Source organism: Pseudopipra pipra, chromosome 1, assembly GCF_036250125.1.
Source record: "Pseudopipra pipra isolate bDixPip1 chromosome 1, bDixPip1.hap1, whole genome shotgun sequence".
Classification (NCBI taxonomy): domain Eukaryota; kingdom Metazoa; phylum Chordata; class Aves; order Passeriformes; family Pipridae; genus Pseudopipra; species Pseudopipra pipra.
In genome coordinates, this window is record NC_087549.1 from 89,893,449 (window position 1) to 89,908,085 (window position 14,637).

The following is a 14,637-nucleotide window of genomic DNA, read 5'->3' on the forward strand; positions in this document are numbered from 1 at the left end:
CTGAAGGTGCAATGGTTTGCTCAAAGGCAAGAAGAAATTCTTTGAAGTCACGAACAACACGAAGTTTGAAGTAGTCTCCTGAGCCTGTAGTGTATAGTGAAGGAGGAGGAGGATGTGGGCAGAAAGGCATGTCTAAGGAGACAGGAGAACTTGTGTAGCTCCTATCATGCTACTGGAACATATAGCTGCAATACATATTCCTCTGTTAAGCCACACTCGGTACCAGGCAGAAGCAACTTGACAGCACTACAGTTTCACAGCCATTAAGAAAGAATTAGGTTTCTTCTGGCTTGTTATCTTGCTTGTCATTTTTGACCTTGCATAGACATGCATTATGTAGGATCAAATCCTTCAAAAAAGTATGGAGAACACAGCAGTATGTAGTTGCGTATACTTACACAATGAAGAAAAATACCCAACTTGTGCAGATAAAAAAGAATTTCATCCAAACTAAGTTAAAGGTACATGCAAACTTCAGAATAACTCTAATAGTGAGGTACAATAATATATGTCTGGGAATTCCCAAGGTATCTGGATGACTTTGTCAATTACATTCACCTGTTTCATTACAATTCCTATAAATGTTCCCATTGCAAAATATATGGTTCCTCAGTAGCTCCAGAGCAACACTGGGTTGGAAACATAAGACAAGTGGATGTTTCTTCCAAAGCTCTCATTGTTGATCAGTCATACCAGGGAAATTAATGTTAAAAACCTCAGGCCAAACCATAACAGAAATTGATGCAGTTTTTGGAACATAGCACAGTATGAAAACAGAAAAGAAGATTGGGAGCCCCCAACATAAGAAGGACACAGACTTGTTGGAGCAAGTCCAGAGCAGGCCCCAAAGATGCTGAAAGGGCTGGAGCACCTCCCCTGTGAAGACAGGCTGAGAAAGTTGGGTTGTTCAGCCTGGAGAAGAGAAGGTTCTGGGGAGACCTTATAACAGCCCTCCAGTACCTACAGGGGGCCTGCAAGAGGGATGGAGAGGGGCTTCTGACAAGGGCATGTAGTGATAGGACAAGAGGCAATGGCTTTTAACTTAAAGAGGGAAGGTTTAGATTAGGAAGAAATGCTTTACTATGAGGGTGGTGAGGCACTGAATCAGGTTCCCCAGAGAAGCTGTGGATGCCACATCCCTGGAAGTGTTTAGGGCCAGGTTGGATGGGGCTTCGAGCTGTCTGCTCTATGGGACAGGTGTCCCTACCCATGGCAGGAGGGTTGGAACTAGATGATCTTTAAGGTCCCTTCCAACCCAAACCATTATATGATTCTATGATTTTAATGTAAATTATTCAGAGACTGGCATTTGTATGTATTATTTATCTATGTACGAACAGTGCCCTATGAATATTAAAACAAATCATGTCATTGAGAACTACACCTTGTAGATTTATTAATAGTTATGTCTTTGCCTTATACAAAGTCAATTGGCAAGAAGTCATTTGATTTTGTTCTGGCTAGATTGCAAATCTTAGATTTTTATTGAATGTAATCATGTTTACTGTATTTATGTCCAGCTGTTCAGTTACTTTGGATTGTTTATCCCATTTAAACCACCAACCAACTGAAACCAGATTTATGAACGATCCCCTTCCAGCACAATTTCTCAAATGATATCAGGGGACATTAAACATACATTTGTTTTCAGTTTCCCTGTGCTGCTTTTCCCTTTCTTTCAATGAAGGTTAAGACTGACGTCATTAACACTTGTGTTAGTGCAAACTAAAGGCATTCCCTATTATGTGTTGGGCCAGGGATCCTGTCCTTTGCATGGGGAATAGCTCAAGCTTTGGTGACTGCTCAGTCCCAGGAGGGCACAGAGAATGGATGATTTTGTTGTCTGTCTTTGTTTCCAGCTGCCCATTTAGATCCTTTTAAAGTTCCTTTGCCAGAACTCCTAGAAAAGTGAGCAGGAAGTCCAAAGGGATGCCTCCACCTCCACAATTGCTGCATGCTCGTGGGGTAGTGGTGGAATGTTTATCCCAAAGATCCATTTTACTAGTTTCCTCCACTTTCCCTGCTACAGATAGCTTCTGTGTTTCTCTACTTACTTCCACCAAGTCACTCGTGGGACTGAATTAGGGAAATTTTCTTTTCTTCCATTTGTGTGTAGTTCGTTATAGAAAAAAATAATCTGGTCATGTAATTGAGGAAAATGACGAAGGTCTATTAATGCAGAAATATTTCTGCCTGTATAAGGACTGGAGGATTAGGTTTTAGCTTACGTGCACTCCCAAATTCTCTCTTCTCTGTTCTTCATATAATTATGACTTCAACCTTTCCTCCCTCAAATGAAGACATATCAAACTGCCACACGTCATCTTAGAACAGACTTTTACTATGCAGGATAGCTAACCTTTGTTCTCTATGACAACACTTTTAAGATTTTTTCAACTAGCAACTTCTTGAACTTCTTGTTCATGACACAGGATGCTGAAGCTGCCTCCTTTCAAGCTCATCTCTTCTGCGTTGGAATCTGTGCAGTTCTTGCTTTGGAGACAAATAACAAGAAGGTGACCATGATGCTACGAAAACACAAATCAAATCTTCCATTGATTTCAAGAGCCAGAGCTACCTTTATGTTCTCTTCAATGTTTCTGGATATTGATTTTTTTTTTGGCAGAAGTATTAAAAGTAAATACCATGGCACTGGAAAGATCTCTCCTACTGGACAGGTCTCTTAAAATTCCTTCTTAAAATTCTTTTGGTTTCAGCCTGAGGACCCCAAGATAGAGTTGAACAAAATTTGTAGAAACTTCTGAAAACATCAGTGTTAGTCTTTCTCTACTGTAAAGCGTCTGTAATTCTCATTTGAATATTTTTGTGTTTTATTTGTTGTGTGCATCATAATATCTATTTTGCCTTACAAATAAGAAATAGAGAACATATTTGTGTCTTAATTTTGCTAGCAATCCTCTCTTTTTAACATATCTAAGTACAAGACTAATAATTATAATTTTAAAAAACCGCATTCTTCACAGCTTAGGGGCTTAAACTTTTATATTCTTCCTTTATTCTGAATGTACCCCTCAGGAAACAACTCTGTAATAATCACCTTGCCTACACTTCTTCAGTCACACATTACATTCTCTCTCCCACTTTCTTTCAGGTTAATATTAGTGTTTGTCAGCAGCAGACTTTTTTTCCAAGGCTCTGAGTCATTACAGTAACAGTTATGTTCTCAATAGAGTTCAGGGTAGGAAAAAACCCCAACCCTATGCCTACATGTATCTGACTGTTAGAGAACCAGAAGGCTACTCACTCCTTCTAAATGCCAAGTGTTCAATTACTTTCCTCTTGAGATTTTTTTTTCAGTTGGTTTTCTTTTTTTAATTTGGGAAAAAGTCAAATGTGATGCAGTAGGTTACTAAAGCTCATGATGAGGAATTTTGGCTTCATATTTTTCCACAGTGTAACAGGTTTTTTCCAAGTATTCCTTTAGCAGAGGTTGGTTGGTATTCCAGTCTAGCTCACAAAGAGTTCAATCTCTCTCTAGTCCTATATAGGTATCTGTCTGTGTTATAAAACCACTGCACCCATTATCCCAAAGAGGGATTTGTGCTGATAAGAGGTCCGGTCAATAGCAGAGGTTTTGCAAGTTTGGCTTCAGGCCTTGACAGAACACAGGAAAGCATTCAGAGAGCTAGACAGTACAGTTTCTGGTTCTGACTACTGCCACCCTTCCCTTCCTGCCCCCTGAGGTGCTCTGCCATTCTTTGGAAACCAAGTCAGAGCACACATTGCAATGCACTGTGCATTGGCACAGGAGCACAGTGAGCCTCAAGCATATGTGAAGCCAGATCTGGGGATCATACTTAACTCAAAATAGATCTGTTTCACCTGCACATTTTTCTAGATGTGTAGGCTTTTCAACTGAACTGGAGGTAATCGATTTCCCTTTCTGTGGGTCATGTTTCTGGATTGTGGGTCAAATCTGAGCCCACACTACCATCCTGAAGACTTTCCAATCAGGCAGGCAAGGATTTCCCCTCATGGTGATGAATGCCACAGAAGCATATAAATATATAGGCACTGTTACCTTTCTTGTTGCTAAGTACTCCCTTGTCAGAGAGAGCTCTTAGCAGCTGTCAGAACTGCTGCACTGTAATTTAAAGTGAACTGTAAATCCCTGAGATGGATGAAGGTATCAAGATGGATGATCTTGCAATGGTCAGTAGAGAGGTTGCTGGTGATTTCGATGACTACATTTGCCAGTCACGGTGCAAGATGACAGTGCAGATTGAAAGGGTGATAGCAAAGGGAATCAGAAGGATACATCAAAGGCTAATGGACAGGTGCTATAAAATGTTGTCCAGCATGCAAGCTTGTATTTTTTTCAGTCTCCTCCTGAGCGGGAGATTCAGTGTCCTTAGGAAAAACAAAAAGTATTCCATATTGCACGTTAACAAGCAGGTACAATCCTTGGAGCAAGTGAGGTTCCTGTCTTCCATTTTTCCTTCTGCATCTCTGTGTTGCCAGCCTTTCTTCTTTTTTTCTGGTTTTCTGCTGAAAAAAATCAGCTGGGCTAAACAAGCAACTGGCCCCTGGTCCATAAGATAATGGATCCAATAATTATCAGAAGCCAGCTTGGAGGGACCTATTGTTCAGTAGTCACCATGGCAAATACAAGCTCTAAAAAATGCAAAGAGCAAGGTGCTAACAACGCTCCAAAATGCAAAGAAAGGAGTTTGCAGCGTTCTTGCTGTCTGATTTTCCTTTAAGTTGTGTTTAGGAATGAAAATGTTTGTCATATCTCTGAAAACAGGAACACATTTTGCATAAACCAGATCCACCACTAAGGTGGCACAGTGAGACACCTACTCAATCCAACCATACTTACTGTAATGCCAGTGCAGGAACAGCCATACCAGACTGTACCTGGAGTTCATATGGCTCACCCTTATCTTTGATACTGCCTGGGTGCTTTGAAGAAGAATATAAAAACTCTTCAGAGTGGGAAGCCATGAAGTAATGTGCTCACAGCGATTCTTACTTTCTAATCTTTTCCAAGAAAACTGTACTCAGATGGTTAATTTATCTTCTTGGGTTTCCTCTTAAAAGAAAAAAAAATCCTATGATATTTGATACAGAGTTTTCTGATATTGAACAGAAAATCTTATCTTTCAGAACCCATGGTTCTGAACACCTGTAACATTTGGTGGCAGTGGATTTCAGAGGGCATTTATATCTGATTTTTTGAGCAGAATATTTGCAAAAATGGGAAGACTAAGACTGATTGCTTCCTGATACTTGTTTTGCCAGAACTTCTGATTTTAAATTTATCAAAGGATCACTTTATCACTGCCTTCTTTAATTTCTGATTCACTTCCAAAATCAGGCTTTGGGGGACTACTCTAAGAACTTCTGGAAAAAGCAGGGTCCTGATCCTCTTGTGAGGGATGTCCATATAACTTAATAGCATGGCCCTTGTTAGCCATTCAATTCAGTTCATTCCAAACAATGTGCAGCTCCAGTAATGCTTAACTAGATGCACTGGAAGCCACCAAGAGATAGCTGTACTAATTTCAGTTTATTAGCCATCCAAGCTCCCTTTTAAATTCAGGAAAGGCAAATTATAATTGAAAAGATCTTGGTAGAAACATATTCTGCTTTCACGGTCTGTGGATATGCATGTTTAAGATATCATGCCATGACATTGTGCTATTTGATTTATTTTTTTTACTGATGCTTTGACTGAGTAGTTTGTTGCGATGTACTGCTAAATGAAGGAAAAATCAGAAACTGCATCAGACAACCACTCTGTATTTCATTTTAGAAAATAGCTGGCAATTATAATTACTCACCATGTTTCTGGCTCAGAATAAAAGTGCCATAGCACAAAAACCACACTGAACATTCATCGTGATTAGAAAATGCTCCATACCTTGGAGTGCAGTGGAGACATAAGAATAATTTTAAATGCAAATTAAATTGTGGGGGTAGCAAAGAGAACAGATAAAAGACAGTAAAACAAAGCCTTTCACTTTCCTCAAATTAGCAGGCTAATGTGGTATAAAAAAAAGCAGTTCTACTCAGATCTGTGCTAAGAGCTTTCATTTCATCATAATATAAGCAGATCCGTCACCTTTCTCTATTCAGTACTCTTGATTTCGAGGTTGAAGTGAAAATTAGAAGCTGTTCATTCTGGCTCACAGACTGGGTTGCATTTGCTTAGTCTTATTCCATGACAGTGGGATGGAAAGAGGTCAGTAACACTGGTAAGTACTTATCTTCTGCATACGATTTTATTTATTTATTTTTAAAACCTTTCACAGTGCTTTGGCTTTTTATCAATGTGCCTTTCCTGAAAAAAAACTACATTGTGTATTTTTTAAAAGGCTGTATGTTAAGCAAAAATGCAATGATTCCTTGAGAATGCTTATATCGAATGTTAGGGCTCCTTCAAGAATGAATGAATTACTTAAAGTATGAATTCTGTAACAGGAAAGGTTTCTCGATATTCTATATATTTCATAGCATCTCTGGAACATTTTGTATGTTGCTTTTTCTGCCTGCCTTGTCCAACAAGCAGTAGCAGATAAGAAATGAATCTATTCTCAAGATGTTATTTACATTATATTTATAGCAAAACAATCTCCTTACCTTTGTGGTAAATGGTGAAGAAAGTAGGTATTTTACTTACTGAAAGCAAATTATTAGACAAAACGCAATGTTACGGTTAATCATTATGAAACATTAAAAATATCTCAGAATATCAGATGCAACAAGGAAGATCAGAGTGAAAAACAAATTCTTAAGGAAACTTGATGTAGATTTTTTTTTTCTGTGGGAAAGTTTTTATCAAATCAAAACCAGGGGCTTAATTTTTCAGTATGAAGGGTGAGGGGGAGTGGGGGAGATGAACGTAGTGTCACCTCCTGTTGCTAAGTAACAACATCTCCTGGCCATTTTTATCTGATAAAGGAAGTCCAGTTGACGTTATGCATTATTCATCAGAGTTCCAATCAAACAATCAAAATTGTTTGCTTACACTGGGGACATTTAGTAAGATCAAAGAAACCCTCCTTGAAACTACTGGAGCTTACACCACTGCCAGGCAGCTCTTGATACTCTGCAGTAAGTATCGTTTCTGGTTTGGGAGTGCTACAGTAAAGTGAATTGCTCGGGAATTTAAAAGTTTTCTCATCAGGACAGACTTCCGAATTTTAGAAAGGACTGCATGTTGATCTATGAAAACTGAATCAAAGGAAAGAGGGAAAGCTTTGGAAACCTGGTTCCCTAATTTTTCCAGCGTAATTAAAGGAATTGCTTGAATCAAGAGTCAGACTCCCTGCTCCAAACCTTTCTGCTAAGTTTGCATGGAAAAGGACTAGAGGTATTTTTGTCTGTCTTTCTTAAAATAGACATTGTTCAGAGTTGTTTGTATGCTTATGATTATATGCCATGGTGAACTGAGATGTGGGTGAGAGAACTGGATTGTCTGTTTTCTGCAAATCCTGTTTTTTCTGTGACTTTTTCAGAGTATAATAAAATGCAGAAGGTAGCAATAAAGCTGGAAAAGGGTCACAATAATGTGCATCATTCCAGGAACTCTACCTGGCAAAGTTAGAGTGTACATCTTGGACAGCTGTAATCTAGGATTGTGTACATCTCGGACAGCTGTAATCTAGGATCTAGACAGATCTGATGTTCAGAAGAATGCAAAAAATATAAACCTTAGCTATGAAACGGTGCTACGGGTAGCCTACTGTTTCTTAATGACTGCTCCTAACACAACTTTTAGAACTGATGGTGGAACGTTCTGTTGCTGCCTTTGGTCAGCAAGAGGAGAGAGGAAAGGCAAGGTTGGCTTCTGGTCATTTAGGTGTAGTGAAATATCCATAATATTGTGTCTTTCTTTCTAGTGCAGTGTTTTGGCATAAGTGGCACAAATGCTATCTTTAATGTAGTCTGTTATAGCAGTGACTACTCAGAGATGCTGGGTGTGAATCTGGCTGAAAGAGGTCCCTGTCCCTTTTCTGATCTTCTTTTTAAGAGTAAATGTAACAGGCAGATGAATCCAAGTATATGTCTTAAGAAATAGAGACTGTGGCTAGAATACAGGTGATTGTACTAGAAAGCTAGGAATCTTGCTAATACTGCAGCAGGACTTCTGTTTTTGTCTTTAGAGAAGGATTTGAATCAAACATCCTAAAATAGAAAAGGATGCTTATGAAGTTCTATGAATAGTGACTTGAAAATACTTTGACCCTAATATGCCAAATGACTGCCTACACAATTCTTTCCACAAAGAAACTCACCAGCTTTTTTCTGTCTGACATCTCTGTAATCTTTCCTAGGAATCTGACTGATCATCCATGCTGGAGTATTGCACATAAAGTTCCTTCAAAATGGACTACTTTTTGGATGTCGAGTCTGCTCACAGACTGTTTTACAGTCAAGGAGCCCAAGGTAAGAAACTCTGGCACTGATTCAGAAAATGGCTATTTTAACTGTACAGTTAAATTGTATAGAGCCAGATAAGGGACAGTCACTGACCTACTTAAGTGCTGAGAGGGCACAGGGAAAGGCCTTCAAAACAGTTGGGGTTTTAAAGGGGTTACAAGAAGAGTAATGGTAGGGTTGATCTGCCTTATGAGAGGATAAGGAAAAGCTATGTGAGCTGTTGGGCGTACAGATGGAGCAAAAAGAACTGTGAAGACCCAGGCTCTGGTGTTGCAGCATCCAAATGGACAAGGCAGAGGGGAGAGCAATGGCACACAGCTTGCTGCATAAGCCTCTGGTGTCCTTCCCCTTCCTCCTTGCTTATCAGTGCTGTCAGGATCATAAGGTGCTGTTTTTCAGTGCTGCAGGAAAAACTGGTTTGGGAAAGCCCTGAGGCAGTCCCCCACACAGTGCAAACAGCAGGCTCTCACTGGTCTGCACCTGTCCCCTGCAAAATGCTGGCCCCCACAGAGCAGCAGCAGGGTGAGAGAGGGGAAGAGTAACCAAGCTTTGTTGCTTTAATGTAGCTGAGACTTGTTCACGACATAGATGATATTTTTGGTAAAGTCAGCTCACATTTTTCTCACCAGCGCTATTTTTGGAGAAAACTTGCAATTTCAGAGAGAAGGGGTTTTTTGTTCCTTAAACTTTAAACACCATATTAAATTGAAGAAGCCTATTGGACCCAAGTAGTTCTAACAACCATTTTTGGTTTTACATACTGCCTGTTCTCTGAAAATGGCATCCATCTTTCTTTCACCATTAATTTCATCAGTTGCTAATCAAATTCAAAGTCGAGCCAACAAAGTTTAGCCCTCCCTCTGGAGGCCATTCTCCCAGAGCAAGACCTAATCCATTCAGGAGGATGCCACCAACCCAGGATACATGAGGGTCAGTACCACCTTTAACCTTCGGCTCAGCTGAGATGCTGCTGCCTAACACGTACTGCATTGCCTAGCTGCTTCCCCAGTTGTTGTGACATGTTTTAATCTGTATGAGTTGCAGAAAACCTTTTTTATCACAGCACAGCCTCCTGCACTGAACAACAGAAACAAATACTAAGCACTTCAAATCAGGAGAAAAAATTGGCTGAGGGAAATGGCTCATTTTGATGCCTTTTTCTCCATCTAAAATGCAACAGACACCTGGGCATTGCTACAGAAGTAATATTGAAATCTTCAATGACCTCCTGTTGTCCCTTCCAACCCTAACCATTCTATGATATTTCTATGGGAACAAACCACTTCTATTCCACAGAACCTAAAATTCAGGAACCTACAACTTACTGCTTTACAAGCTATAGCAAATTATCAAAAGTTTCCCTGTGCACTGCAATGTACAGAGACAACTGTGGAAGAAGGAATATGTATTCATGCAATGAAAGTCTATTATAGTCATGTGCACAAGATGACTAGTAAGGATTGTGCAGGCAACCTTCACTGACTATACTTCCAAGCAGGCAAGGGAAAAAAACATTATCTTACCCAACTTGAAGAAATTATATTGCTGGCACATACAGAAATGCTTGTACTGATCAGTTAGGTGCATGACTATAATGTAACATTAGTATCTGGTTGATTCTTCATTTTAATGCAATTATTTTCCTTTTATTAAATGCAAAATGAGGGGAAAAAAATCCATTATGCAGAACTGTATTCCTTGATGCAAAAGTCATCAGCAGGGAGCTGACCTGTAGATCTGTCACATGGACTTCTATTCCTTGGCCAAAACAAACAAGAACCAGCACCAAAACTTGGAGATTTTTTTTGTCCCCCTGCTCCTGAATATTTTATGAAAGTCACCAATGACACACTTCCACCGTGCACCAGTGTCCCAAATCCTGATTATCTCCACAACTGGAAACAGTACATTGATAGAAAAGCCATGCTGCACTTATGCTCTGTCCCCTTCCATTTTTCACCCTTCTCTTTCCTCCTTTTACTGCATTTTCCTCAGCTCCTGTCCTTCACATCTGTTACCACACATGCTTGTGAGACCTCTTCCTTAAACTCTAGTAATGTCCCCTCTCTTCATCTCTCTGTGCTTGAGGTCAGCTGCTTTCCAACAACCTGGTTCCCTTCTAGGTGCCAGAAGGGAAATTGCTCTGAGCACAGAAGTGACGATGTTTCTGATCTACATTCTCAAATGCTGCAAGACAGCAGCCCTCTGGCAGGAGAGGTGCTTGAGGGGAAGAACGGATGAACAACCACTCTAGCAATAGGATGTGAGAGATGACATGTGGCCTGTGCAGAGAGAAGTTTCAGGAGGCCAAACAATAAGTCTCCAGAAGAATTCCATCATCAAGGTTTCCTGCAGCAAATACCTTTATTGCTATCCTTAGCCCCAAACTTCTTGATGGTAATATCCCCTTCCTCTCAATTATTTTACCCCCTGTACAGAACAAGGAACTCAATCCTATCGTGTGCATTGGTGCTGCCTCTACAGCTGTGGTAACTCCTGTCGTCCTTGTACCCTATGTGAAATTTTAAGGCTGTCTTCCAAAAAGCAGGCATTTCTCTATGAGATAATTGCACAATTTCTCCAAACATGGGCAAAAACAACATATTTCTTTCTTTATCCACCTTCTGAGAAACAGGCTAACTGCATTAGCTTTAACTTTCTGACACTTCCCGCCCCCCAACAAAAAAAATACACTGAATGTGAGGCACTCATCCACCATAAATAGCATAGCTCAAGTAGCTAGTATGGAACTGAATAAAAGGTCTGTAAGAAAGCGTTGTCATCAGATCTACCTAATGGGATCACAAGTAACTATTTGATGTTAATATAATAATATGATACCATTAGCAAATCACACTATCAAACACCATGTGTATATGCATTTAAACTGCATTACGACAGAATTGAGTGCAAGAAGACTACAGTATTCTGCCATTTAATTAAAAACAACATCAGAACATCTTCGTATGTACTATTATTACTTTACTTATATTATTAGTTATTGCATTCCAAAGTGCTCTGTTTACAAACTGTAGAATGGTGGTTCATGACCTACTTAACTCTTTCTGTGAAATTTGAAGATTTCTGCCTTTTAATTTTTCAGATCAAGAAAAAAACTCCAGTGTTTTCACATTAATGATATGACGATGTAACCAATAGCAGCTCTAAAGCACTCATTCGTATCTGTACCCACTCCTTGTGGATGGAAGAGAAAAGAAGGAATAGGACTGCAAAATGTTGGGAAGGAACTCAGAGAGCTATGATGGCATTGACAGCCAATGATATCAAATCCCACCTGACCTCAGGTCTTGTGTAGTTGAATGCAGGATACTCTGACCTCAGCAAACAGACTAAAACAGGGCTTTGTCCTCCAGCAACCAACCAACCCGTTCTCTATCCCTTGCTGCCTGCACTAACGCTCACACCTTGTCCCTACTCCTGAAGAAAGATGCAGAACTGCCTTTGGTGTTGTAGGGTAGGAGGAAAGAGGTGTTACCTTACCAGCTGCCACCTCTTCCATCCTTTCCTCTGAGGCAGCAGCCATCACCTCGCTTCGATGGGCTGAGCACAGAACAGAGAATGTTTGGCCATTCAGGCTGTATCTGCTCTTCCAACAGCTGTTCCCTGTTTCCTCCAAGGAAAGTGAAGCAGGAGGGATGGAAAAGTCACAAAAGCTGAATCTGACAGTAGGATTAGCTAGATTTAGAAAACTTGGTAAATGAAGCCAGCTGGCTCTAGGCTTTAAATACAAGCCAGAAATATCCTAAGCTCTGCAGCCCTCCCTAACTGTCTCTTCTGTAGCCGTATGTTGGAATATAGGAGCTGGTGGGGTGTCCCTGCCAAGTGTGTAATGCCTGGTGACGCATCTGCAAATCAGAAACAGGAAAGAAAGGACTGTGATCCCCTGGATCCAGCCCCTTGCCCTAGGAAAGCCTGAATCTGAAATCTAAGCATGAAGCCAGACTTTAATTTTCAGAAAAGCCTCCTCCCTTTGAAGCGTGTGGAAGATACTGGTTACTCTTGGCTGCAGATGTATTATAAATACAAATCTATCACAGCTTTCAGCTGCAGGGGCTGAAAGTATATAATGGGGCCTGGAATAGGATTTTCAGCTCACTTATCCTGTAGGCATCCTCAGTGAAGACATTTCCACCTAAGAGTTCTGACTAGTTTGGCATGTACCAGTGGAGAGAAACAATCATTTTAAGAGCAGGGTTCACTTTAGACATCTTCCTTGGTTTAATATAAATCTTGCCTCTCTACTGATTATGAAAGCCTAGATAGCAAACTTGAGTGAATGATGCCTGTGCTGATGGTATTTGTTTGCATTGAGGAATCACATGCTGACTGGCAAGATAGGACCTAATTCAGAAAAGGGAGTAACTTTCTCCAAACAGGTCAAGCTGTAATCCAAAGCTGTAAATGTGTAGATCACTTGGCTGCAGCGTACTTTGGGGAAACATCAGCTTTGATCTTGAAGTTCTACTTGAAAGTTATGCTTTGGGGCATGCAAAGAAAGACCTCATATTTGAAAGAGCTGAGCAGGCAGGCACTGAGGAACAGCAGAAGTGAGCTGGTCCATAAGGGAAAGTAAGCCCAAAGCCAGCAAAATAGGCAGAGGCAGCAGCCGTCACCTATGACAGGTAAAGCACCGCAGGGCATGAGCCGGGCAGGTTTGGTGACAGTCACCAGGTTCAGCCAAGAGTTCAGATTATCAGACAAGTTCATGGTGATGAGGCAGGTAGGAGACTAAGCGAGACAGAAAGTCAGCAGTCTGGATGTGGATCAGTGAGGAACGTAGCCAGCCACAGGCACACTTGCTTAGCAAATGGGCAATGGCCTCAGTGTAGGCGTATCTCCAATAGCGGGGAGGAAGCAGCTGCTGAGGATTCTTGCTGCTTTCTCAAAAACCTTTAAAGCTGGTCAGGGCTTCTCAAGTCGCTCACACAGCTATACCATGCCAGAGAGCCTGCCTTGAGCATAGCCAGCTAAACTGTGTGCAGGGATTGCACGCAGCACTCTAGCTGTTGGTACCTAGTTCTCACCTCGGTTTTTGAGGATTAAGAAAAGAGGAACCTCTCCCTCCCACTCTATATAAGGGGACTGAGCCCCTGGATGAACTATAAGAGAGCAGAACGACTTCTGCCCAGTACATTACAAGTGAAGACTTTAGGTGCTACCATAAAGGGAGAGTTGGCCATCGCAGACAGTGAGTAGCACTTTTCTGCAACCATGAGTCCGATGGAAGGGGTCCTAAGACTCATCCTCTCTCCTGGTGCCTGCAGCAAACCCACACAACAACCTGATGGGATGGGCTGGACATTGTGTTGTCAGGATGCCATTCTGGGTTGCAGGAGTCCACCTTTGCACCACAGTGAGACTCTCCGGTCCTTGCCTAGAGTCTGGGTTCAGCTGTCACGCGACTTCTGACTCAAGAAAAAATTGTTTCTAATTTCCTAGAGAGCTGTGCATCCACTTTTCCAGTCTTATATCCTTTTGCACTAGCAGGGCACACCAACTTAAAATTAACTGCATTAATTATTTTCAAGATGCTCCTACATAGCATGAAGTTGCTTGCCAGGCCATTTGGCAAGATACACTGTGCGTATTTAAAAAATTGAACAAACTCTCTTGAAGGCTTATCTTGAACAATCTTTTGTATCTATAAGTAGGTTAAAAATCCACTTACACGAGGTATGCTTCTACTGGTTGCAACATTTCTGCAATTTATTTGATGAATGTAAGGAGTGAATAAAAAATGTAAAGTATAAAAAAATACAGTACGTATGGCCAAGGGTAATAGATGCACAAGACTGTATAGACACATGGGGGATGATTGCTCAGAAGATTTCAGGAAATCATTTTTCTTGATCAGTTTTGCAGGTTTAATAAAATATTCCCAGGTATAGTTTTAATTTCACATTTTCTGGTCATTCTTTGTGTCCACGATATATTTATTTCACTGTGCTGCCTTGTTGCTCATTTATTTTAATTCAGACAGTGCTGATTTATTCTAGATGTTTGACTTTAATCACTGCTGACTCTTCAGTGCTACTTTCCTTTTGCTTTTACATATTACATTAAGTACAGTGTTTTATAAAAATATATTGCTGCAGTATCCCCAGATCCTAATCCAGAATGATTCCACTGCAGATGTTCCTCCATCCACCAAAATTTTATGATTAATCCATCCTATACATTAAGATATTTTCAAGGTTATGATATTTT

General features: G+C 40.5%; 1 protein-coding gene and 1 long non-coding RNA gene across 7 annotated transcripts in view; one reads left to right on the forward strand and one right to left on the reverse strand.

Moving 5' to 3' along the window:
• The window catches only part of LOC135418891 (uncharacterized), a 32,007-nt gene that overhangs the window by 10,238 nt on the left and 7,132 nt on the right, over positions 1-14,637 (reverse strand). The window lies entirely within an intron of this gene.
• PHACTR1 (phosphatase and actin regulator 1) overlaps positions 5,889-14,637 on the forward strand; it is a 306,676-nt gene continuing 297,927 nt past the window's right edge. The window contains exons 1-2 of one of the 6 annotated variants that reach the window (XM_064664551.1): positions 5,889-6,221; positions 8,304-8,415. In XM_064664551.1, coding sequence (XP_064520621.1) covers positions 8,355-8,415 — 61 coding nt within the window. In that variant the 5' untranslated portion in view covers positions 5,889-6,221; positions 8,304-8,354. Of the gene's footprint in view, positions 6,222-6,921; positions 7,081-7,133; positions 7,340-8,303; positions 8,416-14,637 lie in introns of those variants that run through there. The other 5 variants (XM_064664575.1, XM_064664592.1, XM_064664598.1 and 2 more) reach the window with 5 other exon arrangements.